Genomic DNA, 19,002 nt, shown 5'->3' on the forward strand with positions numbered 1-19,002 from the left:
GTCTCTCCTGTGGTGGCTGCAGAGTGCTCACCTTCTAGAGGGTCGCAGGTTCGGCATTCAAGACTGGGTTCTGGTGACAACGGACGCGAGCCTCCGAGGATGGGGAGCAGTCACACAAGGAAGACATTTTCAGGGACTATGGTCAAGCCAGGAGGCTTGTCTACACATCAAGATACTGGAATTGAGGGCCATATACAACGGCCTACGACAAGCGAAGAATCTTCTTAGCGATCTACCGGTTCTGATTCAATCAGACAACGTCACAGCCGTTGCTCATGTAAACCGCCAAGGCGGGACAAGGAGCAGAGTGGCAATGGCGGAAGCCACCAGGATTCTTCGCTGTGCGGAAAATCACGTAAGCGCTCAGTCAGCAGTCTTCATTCCGGGAGTGGACAACTGGGAAGCAGATTTCCTCAGCAGACACGATCTCCATCCAGGAGAGTGGGGACTTCATCAAAAAGTTTTTGCAGAGATAACAAGTCTTTGGGGACTTCCTCAAATAGACATGATGGCGTCGCGCCTCAACAAGAAACTTCTGAGGTATTGTGCCAGGTCAAGGGACCCTCAGGCAGTAGCGGTGGACGCCCTGGTGACACCATGGGTGTTTCAGTCGGTCTGTGTGTTCCCTGCTCTTCCTCTCATCTCAAAAATATTGAGAATCATAAGACGAAAAAGTGCAGACAATACTCATTGTTCAAGATTGGGCTCGAAGGGCCTGGTATTCAGATCTTCAGGAGATGCTCACAGAAGATCCATGGCCTCTTCCTCTCAGGGAGGACCTGTTGCAGCAGGGGCCCTGCATGTTCCAAGACTTACCGCAGTTACGTTTGACGGCATGGCGGTTGAACACCGAATCCTAGGTGGGAAAGGTATTCCGGAGGAAGTCATCACTACTCTGATAAAGGCTAGGAAGGAGGTGACCGTGAAACATTATCACCGTATCTGGAGGAAGTATGTATCTTGGTGTGAAGCCAAGAATGCTCCTACGGAAGATTTCCAACTGGGCCGGTTTCTCCACTTTCTACAGACAGGAGTGGTTATGGGCCTGAAGTTAGGCTCCATTAAGGTACAGATTTCGGCCCTATCTATGTTCTTTTAGAAGGAATTGGCTTCTCTCCCAGAAGTCCAGACTTTTGTAAAGGGAGTGCTACGCATCCAGCTTCCTTTTGTGCCCCCAGTGGCACCATGGGGGCACAAAAGGAAGCTGGATGCGTAGTACTCCCTTTAGCTTTGCCGAGCGGCTACTTGGTCAGGTTCAAACACCTTTGCAAAGTTCTACAAGTTTGATACCCTGGCTGAGGAGGACCTTGTGTGCTCATTCGGTGCTGCAGAGTCATCCGCACTCTCCCGCCCGTTTGGGAGCTTTGGTATAATCCCCATGGTCCTTACGGAGTCCCCAGCATCCACTAGGACGTTAGAGAAAATAAGATTTTACTTACCGGTAAATCTATTTCTCGTAGTCCGTAGTGGATGCTGGGCGCCCGTCCCAAGTGCGGACTTCTTCTGCAATACTCGTATATAGTTATTGCTTAAATAAGGGTTATGTTATGGTTGCATCAGGTTTGTCTGATGCTCTGTTGTTGTTCATACTGTTAACTGGGTAAGTTTATCACGAGTTATACGGTGTGATTGGTGTGGCTGGTATGAGTCTTACCCTGGATTCCAAAATCCTTTCCTTGTACTGTCAGCTCTTCCGGGCACAGTTTCCTTAACTGAGGTCTGGAGGAGGGACATAGAGGGAGGAGCCAGAACACACCAGAATAAAAATTCTTTCTTAAAGTGCCCTGTCTCCTGCGGAGCCCGTCTATTCCCCATGGTCCTTACGGAGTCCCCAGCATCCACTACGGACTACGATAAATAGATGTACCGGTAATTAAAATCTTATTTTTTGCTATGTGTGAACGTAGCGACCCTACTCTGTACCAGGGTTTTTCCCGGGTGCGACCCGGGTCGTCGCTTCTAGTGTGAACACCTTCAACCTGGGTTTTTAGACCCAGGTTGGAAGAAAAGTGTCTGACTGCCTGTTCAGTTGTACCCGCATCAGACCTGGGAAGTTGCCGAGTCTATCACGCCGGCAAATTCTGGGTCTGAGCTCCATGACCCTGCTTGGGAGAAGGGTTGCGGAACCGAGACTTTTAGAGGGAGATGTACTAAGCAGTGATAAAAGTGGAGAAGTGAGGTAGTAGAGAAGTTGCCCATGGCAGCCAATCAGCATTGACGTAACATTTATAATTTGCTTACTATAAAAGTTTACAGAGCAGCTGCCTGGTTGCCATGGGCAACTTCTCCACTAGTTCGCTTCTTCACTTTTATCACTGCTTAGCACATATACCATTCAGACATACCAGAATCCCGGGTTGATGCGAGTTCACCTGCATAAACCCGGTGATTTTGATGCATGCCTGAAACATATTATTAATGGTAATAATATAAATGCTGTATACGTACAGGAAGCTCACACGCGAGACGAGCAGATCTGAAACTGGGGAATGGTAATAATGGCTGATAGCTGGGTGTGGGAGGGGGAATCCGAGTGGGAGCAGCTTTAGTAAGAAAAACTAAAATACAATAACTAGTAAGTACCACAGATTTAAAGCAAAATGTATTTAAATAGGAAATTAAACCACAAATTTGCAGTTAAATATCAAAGCCTGATTAATATACATGAAACAGTCTCCTTTAAACGCACACCAAATTCCAGGGCAGACTCTGGTTCAGTGTGAATGCATCTGACCTGGGAATTTCCTGCCCTTTGGTTGTAGTGTGAATGTCTCAGACTGAGACCTGGGATATTCCTGGGTATTACCCATGTATATCCCAGGTCTTTATGTCTGAAAGTGGTATTGGCCATGTTTGCTTAGAATTTGCTTGACCGGGCCTAATAATGCACAAGTGTGATAACATGTAAAAGAAGAAGCAGACAATTGTTTTTAAAGTGCAGTTTCTTGGGCAGAAGTAATCGATGTAGTTTTAAAGTTAACAAGTATTTTAATCATTGGTTACTGTGACTTGAAAATAGGTGGAGGAATCAGAAGATGCCTAATCATGCTGTGATAGAGAGAGAGCCTGGTTGGTTATGAACACAAGTCTAGGAGGCACCAGTCCTCTTAATGAGGATTAAAGGAAGTATTTATCAACCTTGAATTGCAAGCAGCTGATGAAATTTTTTGGACACAGGCTAGATTTTTTATGCAGCACTTTTCATTGCCCCTGCTGGCTTTAAGGGGTCAGCTATATTCTCTTCAAAACCAATTGTGTGTTATAGTGAATATAATTGCCTCTTAAATCCAGCTGCTGAAACTGGTGAAGATGCAGTAAATGTGAATAGCGCTGCATTGTACATTTAGCTCGAAACCTACCTTTAGGGGTATATGCAATTAGCGGCGAATCGCGGCAAATTATCGACGTTTTTTTAATTCGACACAATTCGACAGGTGAATTCCGGCAGGTGGCTTCCGGAATTCACCATATTCAATGAAAAACGTATTCGACAGTCCCGCGGGCGAAAAACGGCCGATTTGCCGGATTTTGCCGCGATTTAAAAAAACTGGAAAAACCCGGAAAAAAATGGCGTGGGGTCCCCCCTCCAAAGCATAACCAGCCTCGGGCTCTTCGAGCTGGTCCTGGTTTTAAAAATGCGGGGGGAAAATTTACAGGGGATCCCCCGTATTTTTAAAACCAGCACCGGGCTCTGCCCCTGATGCTGGTGCAAAAAATACGGGGGACAAAAAGAGTAGGGGTCCCCCGTATTTTATACACCAGCATCGGGCCCGCTGGTACCTGTAGTACTACTGGAAAAAAAATACCCAAATAAAAACAGGAGACACACACCGTGACAAGTACAACTTTATTACACACTGCCGACACACACATACTTACCTATGTTGACACGCCGACTGCCACAGTCTCCGACGATCCGAGGGTACCTGTGAAAAAAATTATACTCACCTGCCAGTGTCCAGAGATAAATCCACGTCCAGAGATCAAATCCTCGTACTTGGCAAAATAAAAACACGCACACCCGTACCAACGGACTGAAAGGGGTCCCATGTTGACACATGGGACCCCTTTCCACGAATGCCGGGACCCCACGTGACTCCTGTCACTGAGGTCCCTTCAGCCAATCAGGAAGCGCTACTTCGTGGCGCTCACCTGATTGACTGTCTCGCGTCTGAGGTCAGACAGCGCATCGCAAAGCCTCTCCATTACTTTCAATGGTGGGAACTTTGCCGTCAGCGGTGGGGTTACCCGCGGTCAGCCGCTGACCGCGGGTGACCCCACCACTAGCCGCAAAGTTCCCACCATTGAATATAATGGAGAGGCTTTGCGAGGCGCTGTCTGACAGCTCAGAAGCGCAGCCAATCAGCAGAGTGCAAGGACGTTGCGCTCGCTGATTGGCTTAAGAGACCTTTCAGTGACAGCAGTCACGGGGGGGTCTCTCTGCATTCGTGGAAAGGGGTCCCATGTGTCAACATGGGACCCCTTTCAGTCCGCTGGTACGGGTGTGCGTGTTTTTATTTTGCCAAGTACGAGGATTTTATCTCTGGACGTGGATTTATCTCTGGACACTGGCAGGTGAGTATAATTTTTTTCACAGGTACCCTCGGATCATCGGAGACTGTGGCAGTCGGCGTGTCAACATAGGTAAGTATGTGTGTGTCGGCAGTGTGTAATAAAGTTGTACTTGTCACGGTGTGTGTCTCCTGTTTTTATTTGGGTATTTTTTTTCCAGTAGTACTACAGGTACCAGCGGGCCCGTTTTTCTCCCGCATGCTGGTACTTGTGGTTCTCCAAGTACCAGCTTGCGGGGGAGGCTTGCTGGGACTTGTAGTACTACTGGAAAAAACAATATTCTGTCATTTTCCTCAAGGCTATCAGCCTCCCATCCGCAGCCCTTGGATGGGGGGACAGCCTCGGGCTTCACCCCTGGCCCTTGGGTGGCTGGGGGGGGGACCCCCTGATTGAAGGGGTCCCCACTCCCCCAGGGTACCCCGGCCAGGGGTGACTAGTTGGATATTAAATGCCACGGCCGCAAGGCACTGTATAAAAGTGACCCCCGGCTGTGGCATTATCTGTCCAGCTAGTGGAGCCCGATGCTGGTGTATAAAATACGGGGGTCCCCTACTCTTTTTGTCCCCCGTATTTTTTCACCAGCATCAGGCGCAGAGCCCGGTGCTGGTTTTAAAAATACGGGGGATCCCATGTCAATTTTTTCCCCGCATTTTTAGAACCAGCTCGATGAGCCAGAGGCTGGTTATGCTTTGGAGGGGGGACCCCACGCCATTTTTTTCCGGGATTTTAACATTCCATTTAAAAAAAATAAAAAATATTATTTTAAAAAATATATAAATAATACTTGTGCCTCCAAAAAAGACAAACCAAGTACCTAATCCCTTCTAATATAAATAGATATGCTATTTTCAATAAAAAAAACACAAAAAAACATGTTTTAAATTTTTTTTATTAGTTTCACCCACCAAAGTGTGGCGGATTGAAAATGTCGAATTTACTGTCTAAAAGCACTGTTGTCGAATTTCCAAACTTCAATTGAATACACTTTGGTCGAATTGCAGCACTTGTATCATTGCAGAAAAGTCGAATTTGACAAAAGTCGAATTTCAAAAAGTCGAATTTTGAAAGTCCGTTTTTTGGACGGAAAGCACTGAATTGCATTGACGATTTTTTTTTTTGGGCGAAAAATTCCCGAAATTCGACAATTTCGGGAATTCGACCGCAATTGCATATACCCCTAAGTCTCTTATCTGAGGTACTGCATTATTTGGTGAGTTTGCTTAATACCTGCTTATATAATCCAGCTTTCTGTTCCACTGTTTGAGCTACTGAGATTGTGTTTTTCTCTGACGTCCTAGTGGATGCTGGGACTCCGTCAGGACCATGGGGAATAGCGGCTCCGCAGGAGACAGGGCACAAAATTTAAAAGTTTGACCACTAGGTGGTGTGTACTGGCTCCTCCCCCTATGACCCTCCTCCAAGCCTCAGTTAGGTTTTTGTGCCCGTCCGAGCAGGGTGCAATCTAGGTGGCTCTCCTAAAGAGCTGCTTAGAAAAAGTTTGTTAGGTTTTTTATTTTCAGTGAGTCCTGCTGGCAACAGGCTCACTGCAACGAGGGACTTAGGGGAGAAGAAGTGAACTCACCTGCGTGCAGGATGGATTTGCTTCTTAGGCTACTGGACACTAGCTCCAGAGGGACGATCACAGGTACAGCCTGGATGGGTCACCGGAGCCGCGCCGCCGACCCCCTTGCAGATGCCGAATAGAGAAGAGGTCCAGAAACCGGCGGCAGAAGACGTCTCAGTCTTCATGAGGTAGCGCACAGCACTGCAGCTGTGCGCCATTGCTCTCCGCACACTTCACACCAGCGGTCACTGAGGGTGCAGGGCGCTGGGGGGGGCGCCCTGGGCAGCAATGTAATATACCTATTCTGGCTAAAATATATCACATATAGCCCCTGGGGCTATATGGATGTATTTAACCCCTGCCAGGTTCCAAAAAAACCGGGAGAAGAAGCCCGCCGAAAAGGGGGCGGGGCCTATTCTCCTCAGCACACAGCGCCATTTTCCTGCCCAGCTCCGCTGCGAGGAAGGCTCCCAGGACTCTCCCCTGCACTGCACTACAGAAACAGGGTAAAAACAGAGAGGGGGGGCACTTATTGGCGATATTTATAATATTTGAGCTGCTATAAAGGGAACACACTTATTAAGGTTGTCCCTATATATATTTATAGCGCTTGGGTGTGTGCTGGCAAACTCTCCCTCTGTCTCCCCAAAGGGCTAGTGGGGTCCTGTCTTCTATCAGAGCATTCCCTGTGTGTCTGCTGTGTGTCGGTACGTGTGTGTCGACATGTATGAGGACGATGTTGGCGTGGAGGCGGAGCAATTGCCTGTAATGGTGATGTCACCCCCTAGGGAGTCGACACCAGAATGGATGGCTTTGTTTATGGAATTACGGGATAGTGTCAGCACGCTACAAAAGTCGGTTGACGACATGAGACAGCCGGCAAACCAGTTAGTACCTGTCCAGGCGTCTCAGACACCGTCAGGGGCTGTAAAACGCCCTTTACCTCAGTCGGTCGACACAGACCCAGACACTGACACTGAATCCAGTGTCAACGGTGAAGAAACAAACGTATTTTCCAGTAGGGCCACACGTTATATGATCACGGCAATGAAGGAGGCTTTGCATATCTCTGATACTGCAAGTACCACAAAAAGGGGTATTATGTGGGGTGTGAAAAAACTACCGATAGTTTTTCCTGAATCAGAGGAACTGAATGAAGTGTGTGATGAAGCGTGGGTTACCCCAGATAGAAAACTGCTAATTTCAAAGAAGTTATTGGCATTATACCCTTTCCCGCCAGAGGTTAGGGCGCGCTGGGAAACACCTCCTAGGGTGGATAAGGCACTCACACGCTTATCAAAGCAAGTGGCGTTACCGTCTCCTGATACGGCCACCCTCAAGGATCCAGCTGATAGGAGGCTGGAGAATACATTAAAAAGTATATACACACATACGGGTGTTATACTGAGACCAGCAATCGCCTCAGCCTGGATGTGCAGTGCTGGCGTGGCTTGGTCGGAGTCACTGTCTGAAAATATTGATACCCTGGATAGGGACAGTATTTTACTGACTATAGAGCAGTTAAAGGATGCATTTCTTTATATGCGAGATGCACAGAGAGATATTTGCACTCTGGCATCAAGAGTAAGTGCGATGTCCATATCTGCCAGAAGAAGTTTATGGACGCGCCAGTGGTCAGGTGATGCGGATTCCAAACGACATATGGAAGTATTGCCGTATAAGGGGGAGGAATTATTTGGGGTCGGTCTATCGGATCTGGTGGCCACCACAACGGCCGGAAAATCCACCTTTTTACCCCAGGTCACCTACCAGCAGAAAAAGCCGCAGGCTTTTCAGCCGCAGTCCTTTCGTTCCTATAAGAACAAACGAGCAAAAGGACATTCCTATTTGCCCCGAGGCAAAGGAAAGGGTAAGAGACTGCAACAAGCAGCTCCTTCCCAGGAGCAGAAGCCCTCCCCGGCTTCTACAAAGGCGTCAGCATGACGCTGGGACCTTACAAGCAGACTCAGGGGCGGTGGGGGGTCGCCTCAAACATTTCAGCGCACAGTGGGCTCACTCGCAGGTGGACCCCTGGATCCTGCAGGTAGTATCTCAGGGTTACAGGTTGGAATTCGAGAAGTCCCCTCCTCGCCGTTTCCTAAAGTCTGCTTTGCCAACGTCTCCCTCCGACAGGGCGACGGTATTGGAGGCCATTCACAAGCTGTATTCTCAGCAGGTGATAGTCAAGGTACCCCTCCTACAACAGGGACAGGGGTATTACTCCACGCTATTTGTGGTACCGAAGCCGGACGGCTCGGTAAGACCGATTCTAAAGAGAAGGCGTCTTAATTATCCCTTACTTGGACGATCTCCTGATAAGGGCAAGATCCAGAGAACAGCTGGAGGTCGGAGTAGCACTAACCCAAGTAGTGCTCCAACAACACGGGTGGATTCTGAATTTTCCAAAATCCCAACTGATCCCGACGACACGTCTGTTGTTCCTAGGGATGATTCTGGACACTGTTCAGAAAAAGGTATTTCTTCCGGAGGAGAAAGCCAGGGAGTTATCCGATCTAGTCAGGAACCTCCTAAAACCAGGAAAAGTATCTCTGCATCAATGCACAAGAGTCCTGGGAAAAATGGTAGCTTCTTACGAAGCGATTCCATTCGGCAGATTCCATGCACGAACTTTTCAGTGGGATCTGCTGGACAAATGGTCCGGATCGCATCTGCAGATGCATCAGCGGATAAAATTGTCCACAAGGACAAGAGTGTCTCTGCTATGGTGGTTGCAGAGTGCTCATCTGTTAGAGGGCCGCAGATTCGGCATACAGAACTGGGTCCTAGTGACCACGGATGCCAGCCTGAGAGGCTGGGGAGCGGTCACACAGGGAAGAAACTTCCAGGGCGTGTGGTCAAGCCTGGAGACGTCTCTTCACATAAATATACTGTAGCTAAGAGCAATCTACAATGCTCTAAGCCTGGCAAAACCTCTGCTTCAGGGTCAGCCGGTGTTGATTCAGTCGGACAACATCACGGCAGTCGCCCACGTAAACAGACAGGGCGGCACAAGAAGCAGGAGGGCAATGGCAGAAGCTGCAAGGATTCTCCGCTGGGCAGAAAATCATGTGTTAGCACTGTCAGCTGTGTTCATCCCGGGAGTGGACAACTGGGAAGCAGACTTCCTCAGCAGACACGATCTGCACCCGGGAGAGTGGGGACTTCATCCAGAAGTCTTCCACATGATTGTGGTCCATTGGGAAAGACCAATGGTGGACATGATGGCGTCCCGCCTCAACAAAAAACTGGACAGGTATTGCGCCAGGTCAAGAGACCCTCAGGCAATAGCTGTAGACGCTCTGGTAACACCATGGGTGTACCAGTCAGTGTATGTGTTTCCTCCTCTGCCTCTCATACCAAAAGTACTGAGAATTATACGGCAAAGGGGAGTAAGAACGATACTCGTGGCTCCGGATTGGCCAAGAAGAACTTGGTACCCGGAACTTCAGGAGATGCTCACGGAAGATCCGTGGCCTCTACTTCTAAGACGGGACCTGCTTCAGCAGGGACCGTGTCTATTCCAAGACTTACCGCGGCTGCGTTTGACTGCATGGCGGTTGAACGCCGAATCCTAAGGGAAAAAGGCATTCCGGAAGAGGTCATCCCTACCCTGGTAAAAGCCAGGAAGGAGGTGACTGCACAACATTATCACCGCATTTGGAGAAAATATGTTGCGTGGTGTGAGGCCAGGAAGGCCCCGACGGAGGAATTTCAACTGGGTCGATTCCTACATTTCCTGCAAACAGGATTGTCTATGGGCCTCAAATTAGGGTCCATTAAGGTTCAAATTTCGGCCCTGTCGATTTTCTTCCAGAAAGAATTGGCTTCAGTTCCTGAAGTCCAGACTTTTGTAAAAGGAGTACTACATATACAGCCCCCGGTTGTGCCCCCAGTGGCACCGTGGGATCTTAATGTAGTTTTGGATTTTCTCAAATCCCATTGGTTTGAGCCGCTCAAATCGGTGGATTTGAAATATCTTACATGGAAAGTAACCATGCTACTGGCCCTGGCTTCAGCCAGGAGAGTGTCAGAATTGGCGGCTTTATCGTATAAAAGCCCATATCTGATTTTCCATTCGGACAGGGCAGAACTGCGGATGCGTCCTCACTTTCTGCCTAAGGTGGTTTCAGCGTTTCACCTGAACCAGCCTATTGTGGTGCCTGCGGCTACTAGCGATTTGGAGGATTCCAAGTTGCTGGACGTTGTCAGAGCATTGATAATATATATTTCAAGGACGGTTGGAGTCAGAAAATCTGACTCGCTGTTTATACTGTATGCACCCAACAAGCTGGGTGCTCCTGCTTCTAAGCAGACGATTGCTCGTTGGATTTGTAGCACAATTCAACTTGCACATTCTGTGGCAGGCCTGCCACAGCCTAAATCTGTCAAGGCCCATTCCACAAGGAAGGTGGGCTCATCTTGGGCGGCTGCCCGAGGGGTCTCGGCATTACAACTCTGCCGAGCAGCTTCGTGGTCAGGGGAGAACACGTTTGTAAAATTCTACAAATTTGATACCCTGGCTAAGGAGGACCTGGAGTTCTCTCATTCGGTGCTGCAGAGTCATCCGCACTCTCCCGCCCGTTTGGGAGCTTTGGTATAATCCCCATGGTCCTGACGGAGTCCCAGCATCCACTAGGACGTCAGAGAAAATAAGATTTTGCTTACCGATAAATCTATTTCTCGTAGTCCGTAGTGGATGCTGGGCGCCCATCCCAAGTGCGGATTGTCTGCAATACTTGTACATAGTTATTGTTACAAAAAAATCGGGTTGTTATTGTTGTGAGCCGTCTGTTCAGAGGCTCCTACGTTTGTCATACTGTTAACTGGGTTCAGATCACAAGTTGTACGGTGTGATTGGTGTGGCTGGTATGAGTCTTACCCGGGATTCAAAATCCTTCCTTATTGTGTACGCTCGTCCGGGCACAGTATCCTAACTGAGGCTTGGAGGAGGGTCATAGGGGGAGGAGCCAGTACACACCACCTAGTGGTCAAACTTTTAAATTTTGTGCCCTGTCTCCTGCGGAGCCGCTATTCCCCATGGTCCTGACGGAGTCCCAGCATCCACTACGGACTACGAGAAATAGATTTATCGGTAAGTAAAATCTTATTATTTCCTTTGTCCCATCCCTCACTTTTCCACAACCAAATAATCTATAGGTGGCTTTATTTAGGGGAAGAAAGTAAAATCCTTTAACAAAAGCACTAATGTTTAGCTTTAACACTCAATGTTGCTGTTTAGTTGCCCTATATGATTGTGTCAGTAAGGGGTTGTTGGCCTTGATTTCTACGATATGTAGAATTTCACAAAATTCTTATTTTAGAAAACATAGGCCCAGATTTATCAAGCACGGTGATAAAGTACCAACCAACCAGCTGCTAACCACCTTGTTACAGGCTGTGTATGAAAAATGACAGGAGCTGATTGGTTGGCACTTTATCACCGGGTAATTTATCACTCTCAAAGGCTTGATAAATCTAAGCCATAGTGGGATTTATCAAAGCCTGGTGATAGATAAGTACCAACCAGCCAGCTCCTAACTCATTTTTTTTCAAATGCAGGCTATAAAATGACAGTAGCTGATTGGTTGGTACGTTATCTCTCTCCCAGCTTTGATAAATCTTCCCCATAGTTTATTTGCTTCTGGTCCCAAGTTCTTCACCTCCAGATTCTACACAACCTTATATATGTATACTTCTCCTTATCCCGGACTGCTTTATACATTCATATACGGATGCATACACGGGGCAGTACGGATGGTGTAATGGTTAGCATTACTGCCTCACAGCACTGAGGTTATGGGTTCGATCTCCCCATGTCCATAACTGTGTGGAGTTTGTATATTCTCCCCGTACTTGCGTGGGTTTCCTCCGGGTACTCCGGTTTCCTCCCACAATCCAAAAATATACTGGTAGGTTAATTGGCTCCTAACAAAATTAACCCTAGCTTGAATGTGTCTATGTGTACATGTGTTAGGGAATATAGATTGTAAGCTTCACTGGGGCAGGGACTGATGTGAATGGGCAAAATATTCTCTGTAAAGCGCTGCGTAATATGTGTGCGCTATATAAATAACTGGTGATTAATAATATATTATTAGTTTCCAGCATGTCAAAATGCGTAGCAACATAACCGTAAACTCAGTCCACTTCTAAACTCAGTGCTGCAACTGTCCGCGCCCGAATGGAGCAACAATTTAATTGCTCCATCAGGTGCCATCTAGTGGCCACCAGCACTCAAAACGCTTGAATTCCTCCCCATAGAGGTGAGGAGCAGCGTCACTGTGAATGATGGAAGAAATCACTTGCTTGGTCTGCAATAGACTATGATAAAAAGATCAAATAGAGCTTATTTTGACCATCCTGGGAAACATTCTTTCACAAAGTGTGAGCTCCTTGGACTACATGGTACAATAAACTTCTTAATGTTTGCTTCTGTATTAAACTCTGGTCCTGTACGAGGATGGTCCCTACTATGGTCTCTCGATCTACAATGTCCACTTCTCCCTGCATATTACATACCACTAGCATCTCCCACACTTCACCTTTGCCTTTCCTGACCAAGCTCCAGCCCCCGCCCCCCACTCTCCTCCTCTTAAAGAGAAAATGTACACAACAGGTAATTGTACTAGTTGTACTGTAACCTTGTATAACCTTGTATGTGTGATACCTTTCGTGTATGTTATAAACATAATTGGGGGGAAAAAGCAATAACAAAATAAGCTTTATTTGAAATGTTTATTAGCCATTCTAAATATTGTTTTTTATTTCTTTTCAGATCGGGCCCAGCTGCCTAGAAATATGATAGAAAACAGCATGTTTGAGGAGGAACCTGACGTGGTTGATCTGGCTAAAGAGCCCAGTGTAAATCCTCTAGAATCTGAAGAAGTGGAGTACGAACCTAGGCGCTCACGTTTACTTGTGCGTGGTTTGGGTGAACATGAGATGGATGACGATGAAGAGGATTATGAGTCTTCTGCAAAGTTGCTGGGCATGTCATTCATGAACAGAAGTTCCGGTCTTCGGAACAATGCAGGGAGTTACAGACCGGTTCAAGAAGGACTGTGCCCGGTTCCGTCTGCAAGGACTGTGATTGTCAGCGTTGTGTTTGTTGTGATCTTGGTTTCTATAGTTACAGTGGTTTACTTGCTTCCAAAGTGTACATTTACCAAAGAAGGCTGTCATAAGAAAAACCATTCAATGGAACTCATATACCCCATTGCTAGTAATGGAGACCTGTTCCCATGGACAAAAAGTAGACTTCCCAATGTCATCATACCTGTAGAATATGACATTACCCTGCATCCCAATCTTACTGCAATGGAGTTCTCTGGTGTTGTGCAGGTAAAGCTAAAGATTGTAGAGGACACAAAGACAATTGTACTCCACAGCTCAGGTCTTCAGAACATAGAGGCAAGTCTAAATGTAATTGGAAGGTCCACTTCTAAACTCAACGTTTTGCAGTACCAACCTTTTGAGATGATTGCGATGACTTTGCCTGACAAGTTGATGAAGGGAACAGAGTGCTTGCTCACCATTGAGTATAAATCTAATTTTTCAAGCTCTTATTATGGATTTTACAAAATCTTATTTGTCGATGAAAACAGGTAATCATTATCATAAGGTCAGCTGCTTTTTCTACTTTAACGAACCATAAAGTAAGGTTACATAATGTTCTCCTAGATCTTTCATTGTATACATTGCCTTTTCTAGTCTATTTTTCCACTGTTTTTCCACTATGAATTATTTGGTTATTGTTGATACTTTGGGATACAAAAGGGATTTAAAGGGAGTGATTAGTAAGTACTGGGAGCAGCAATGTGGTGGAACTACCACTGACCGTTGCCACCCTGTTAAGATGCCCTTTGTGAAAATAGATGTTTTACCACCATAGTTACAGCTTTGGTTGAGAGGTATGTGTTTAAGTGTGTCCTAATTTAGTGTTCAGATTGTGTATTTGGAAACCAAACAAGCTGTGTAATAGATCTTGTTTGTATAAACTGTAAAAAACATGACCTCTGCTAAAATAGCTGTTATCAAAGTAAATGGAGATGTGGGAATGCATTATGCTAATGTTCCCTTTTATGTCTTGGTACAGTAAGTGGCTTGCAGCTACGCAGTTCGAGCCCCTTGCAGCAAGGAAAGCTTTCCCTTGCTTTGATGAACCGGCATTCAAATCCACATTCCGAGTGAAGATCAAAAGAACCGAAACACACTTTGCTCTCTCAAACATGCCGAAGGTAATCCTATTTCTCTGCTGTATTTTCTGTGTGAGCTAATGGGAATATAATCTATAAATAATATTCCATAAAAACTAGGGAATACCACTTTGGCTGGTGTTTCTACCATGGCGAATTGGGTAAATAGGACAAGACTTGGTATTAGACATATAGAGGTGATATACATTCATGCTACAGTCATGCTAAACAGCCCTTCAAGTCGCGCCATGTACCGAGCGTCTTATTTGCGTGTTTTTCCGCAAAAATGCATCTTAGTCACAAAGTAATGCAATACGATACATAAGCAGCTTCTGCTGAGGAAAATGATGTGCCGCATGCATATATTCTGTTTGCGGTTATCAGTATGAATTACAGACTGTCAGGATACCGGCCGTCTGTATACAGGCAACGGTATCCCGGCTGACAGTATGCCGGCAGCGGGGCAAGCGCAGAGAATCCCCTTGCAGGCTCGCTGCACTCGCCATACCACAGCCTTGGTGGCTCACTGCGCATCCCACAGATTCTATTTCCCCCTCTGTAGGTGTCGTAGCCCCTGTGAGCCCGGATTTAGGTGAACGGTATTGTCAGCAGTCGGGATTCTCTGTATCCTGACCGCTGGGATACCGACTGCCAGCAATTTAACTGCATACCTTGTGTGCAGTTGCGGCTATATCTGCATCTGAAATGCCATGTTAGTGTTTTCCAGAAAAACCCTATAGCATAGCATGTTTAATGCTAATACAGTCCATATCCCTAGTCCGTGTATACTAATACTACGCACACAGAATATAGGCATGCTGCATATCATTTTAATCAGCAGAAGCTGCTTGTTCGTCCCAGCATATTACTCTGTGACTAAGACTTATTTTTGCGGGGAAAAACACACATAAAAGAAGCTTGGTGCTACCGAGTCACGTGGCACTTACGTGTCATGTGTAATGCGACTTGTAGCGCGCGGAGCAAAGATCTAACAGTACACATCTGTATGCGCTACTGGTGCAGAGCTCAGCATACCGTGTATGGGTGTGATTACATTGTTTTTACATGCAAACCTAAAAGTAAATTGCTGGTTCTTCTCTCTTCTGCATTTGATGTGGCTAACCGCCTCCTTCTAGTGGAAGATAGTGGGCGCAGCCAGACGTACCTCGCTGAGTTCCAGCTCTATTATCAGTCATTTCATATTGTTCTTTAGACATCTATTCATAGAGGCTTCAAGGTATTTTACTCCACATAGAACTAATTATAATCCACTGAGCCATATTCCATACCTGTCTCATATCTCTTATAATTCAATGGCAGCAACATTTTACCCACTTTAAAAATTCAGTATCTTTGTGTCGTCCTGAAATGACACACAGGAATAAAGGAGCGCGCAGTGTCCATCCTGCTGCTACCGCTTGTGCAGTATCTCTAAAATACACAAGATGCTACCAATTCCAAATATCCATGCACAATCTCACCCCATGCACCGCTGCAAGACTTCTTCCGCATAGCTCCCCTTGCACCGGTCCTCTCGTCAGTCTTCATCCTCTTTGCAGATCCAGCAAAGTCCTTTCCTCAGTGGTACCGATCTGTTTTCTATTCTCCATAATAAGTCTTTTTTGACACCTTACACTAACCGCTCTGACTTTTCCCCACCAGCAGCTCCAGTTGTTATTTGCCCTAAGTCATGTATGATGACCTAGTCCCCATAGCTCCTGCACTATAAGAATTATTTGGCAGGTCTGTGTATAGCCTCTGCCTAATGTTATTATTTGTATCATAATGCATCTCAATGTACAGTACTGAGTTTTATAGGTCTGTGCTTTATAAATAATAGTAACAGTAATACCAAGAAATGACAATGTTGTGAGCGTTGGATGGAGGAAAGCGTGAGGCCGTGGAAATAGTAAATAGTAAAAGGCGCAGGGTACACCATCAGCACAAGGTAGTGGTATGAGGTATCCGCTGAATTGATGGAACATTATGGTGTAAGATGCAAGCCTCCCAACATGAGAAATCGTGGCACAATAAGTTCCGCCCCTGATACGCCCAAACTCTGTCCCTAGCCTGGAAGAAACAACCAATTGTGGGTGAAACTCTGCCGCTTTTAAGTTCCGCCAATAGTTTTGACCTTTGTGAAATGTTTCTTCTTTTCAGATCAACACAACCACACTCCCAGATGGGCTTTTACTGGATGAGTTTGCAACCAGTGTGAAGATGAGCACTTACCTGGTGGCGTTCATTGTTTCTGATATGAAGAATGTGACTGCAGATGACAATGGTACTCTGGTAAGTACAATGGGGGGAACTTTCAGCCATATTCAGACCAACTGTGCATAATTCAAAACCTAAGTGAGTTCTGTAATACTGGGTACATACTAAATTATGTAGTGGACGAAGGTACGATGTATCTAACATGCATGCTGTCATCCCATTGGGCATGCAGCACGCCCAACAGGAAGACCCAGGGAATGACCCGCGGGAGCGTGCAATCGTGGGTACGCAATGAGCAATGTGGCTGATATCTGATTAATCGCCTAGTGTGTACCTGGACTAAGCTTTGAAACAGAATTTCATGGCAGATAAAGACCACTTAGCCCATCTAGCCTGCCCTAAACACATGTACACGCACACACTTTCACACTAGGGTTAATTATTTTCGTGAGCCTATTAACCTACTAGTATACTTTTGGATTGTGGGAGGAAACTGTTGTACCTGGGGAAACCCACACAAGCACGGGGGAAATATATAAACTCCACACAGTTAGGGCCATGGTGAGAATCAAACCCATGACCTCAGTGCTGTGAGGCAGTAATGCTAACCATTACACCATCCGTACTGCTTTACTAATATTAAATAAAATTCAGTTCTTTTGTAATACAGTATAGTAATTTCAGAATTTGTGTATTAACTTAGATTTTACATTTGATTTGTAAAATGTATTATCTAATACTTATTTTTGTTATACAGGGGTGCATCATTACCTTAAGTATATCAAGGACTACAATGTAGTATACGTTGAGCATAATAGAGATAAATCTAGAATTCATGATAGATTGATATATAAGGCCAAATGTAATAGGTTGCTATTTGTAAAAACATGCACGTTTTCCGCAAAAAAACATGTCAGTTTGTATTTGTCGTATGTATTAGGCTTCGAGAACATGTAAACTTGCATCAAACTCACAAAAAACATTCTTGCACCGGCAAAACATGCCATCCAGATGTTGCCCATATAAAACATACAACTCTCAAGATGTAGTAGCCCGTGAGTCGGAAACTTACACAAAATTAGTTAATAAAAATAGGAAAAAAATAGACTAATTTAAGACTAGTGAGTTAACCTCCGCAGCAGCAGCTGGTGATTCTCACTCTTCAATCCTCCCCCCATCATGTTTTCACAACCAAGACTGGCTTACAAATCCTGGTGATAGTTGGTGAAAATACGGGGGACTCCTACATTTTTTTCTCTTACGTCCTAGAGGATGCTGGGGACTCCGTAAGGACCATGGGGTATAGACGGGCTCCGCAGGAGACATGGGCACTCTAAGACTTTAGATGGGTGTGAACTGGCTCCTCCCTCTATGCCCCTCCTCCAGACCTCAGATAGATCCTGTGCCCAGAGGAGACTGGATGCACTGCAGGGGAGCTCTACTGAGTTTCTCTGAAAAGACTTTTGTTAGGTTTTTTATTTTCAGGGAGCACTGCTGGCAACAGGCTCCCTGCTTTGTGGGACTGAGGGGAGAGAAGCAGACCTACTTTACTGATAGGCTCTGCTTTTTAGGCTACTGTACACCATTAGCTCCAGAGGGTCGGAACACAGGTGTCGTCCTCGCTGTTCGTCCCGGAGCCGCGCCTCCGTCCTCCTCACAGAGCCGGAAGATAGAAGCCGGGTAAGTATATGAAGAAAGAAGACAACATAGGTGGCAGAAGACTTCAGTTCTTCAGAGAGGTACCGCGTAAAGGTCGCGCTGCGCGCCATTGCTCACACACACAGGCACAGCAAGGGTGCAGGGCGCAGGGGGGGGCGCCCTGGGCAGCAATAATTTCCTCAAATAACACTGGCACCATTGTTCGATACTGCGGAGGCAGTATATTCTAAAACCCCCGCCAGTATAAAAAAAAAATGAGCGGGACCGAAGCCCGCCGTCGAGGGGGCGGGGCTTGATTCTCCAGCACTAACCAGCGCCATTTTTCTCCACAGCATGCTGCAGAGAAGCTGCTCCCGGACTCTCCCCTGCTGAACCAAGTAACAGGGGACAGAAAACGAGGGGGGGGGGGGGCACATTTATTTGGCGCAAATCATATATATATATAAAAAAGCGATATATAGGCTGGGACTGTGTTTTCAGTGTCTAGTGGCGCTGGGTGTGTGCTGGCATACTCTCTCTCTGTCTCTCCAAAGGGCCTTATTGGGGGGCTGTTCCCATATTCATATATCCCAGTGTGTGTGGGGGTGTCAGTACGTGTGTGTCGACATGTCTGAAGCGGAAGGCTCGTCTAGGGAGGATGCAGAGCAGATGGTGGTGGTGTCTCCGTCGGCACAGCCGACACCTGATTGGTTGGACATGTGGAATGTGTTAAATGCTAATGTGACTTTATTACATAAGAGATTGGACAAAGCAGAGACCAAGGACAAAGCTGGGAGTCAATCCATGGCTTTGATT

The 19,002-nt window shown here is 46.4% G+C and overlaps 1 protein-coding gene across 1 annotated transcript in view; it reads left to right on the forward strand.

The window, feature by feature from the left end:
• The window catches only part of LNPEP (leucyl and cystinyl aminopeptidase), a 258,314-nt gene that overhangs the window by 130,960 nt on the left and 108,352 nt on the right, over positions 1-19,002 (forward strand). The window contains exons 2-4 of the mRNA XM_063964054.1: positions 12,912-13,740; positions 14,232-14,373; positions 16,492-16,623. Of these exons, the coding sequence (XP_063820124.1) occupies positions 12,912-13,740; positions 14,232-14,373; positions 16,492-16,623 (1,103 nt within the window). The remainder of the gene's footprint in view (positions 1-12,911; positions 13,741-14,231; positions 14,374-16,491; positions 16,624-19,002) is intronic.

This window comes from Pseudophryne corroboree, chromosome 1 (genome assembly GCF_028390025.1).
Source record: "Pseudophryne corroboree isolate aPseCor3 chromosome 1, aPseCor3.hap2, whole genome shotgun sequence".
Taxonomy (NCBI): domain Eukaryota; kingdom Metazoa; phylum Chordata; class Amphibia; order Anura; family Myobatrachidae; genus Pseudophryne; species Pseudophryne corroboree.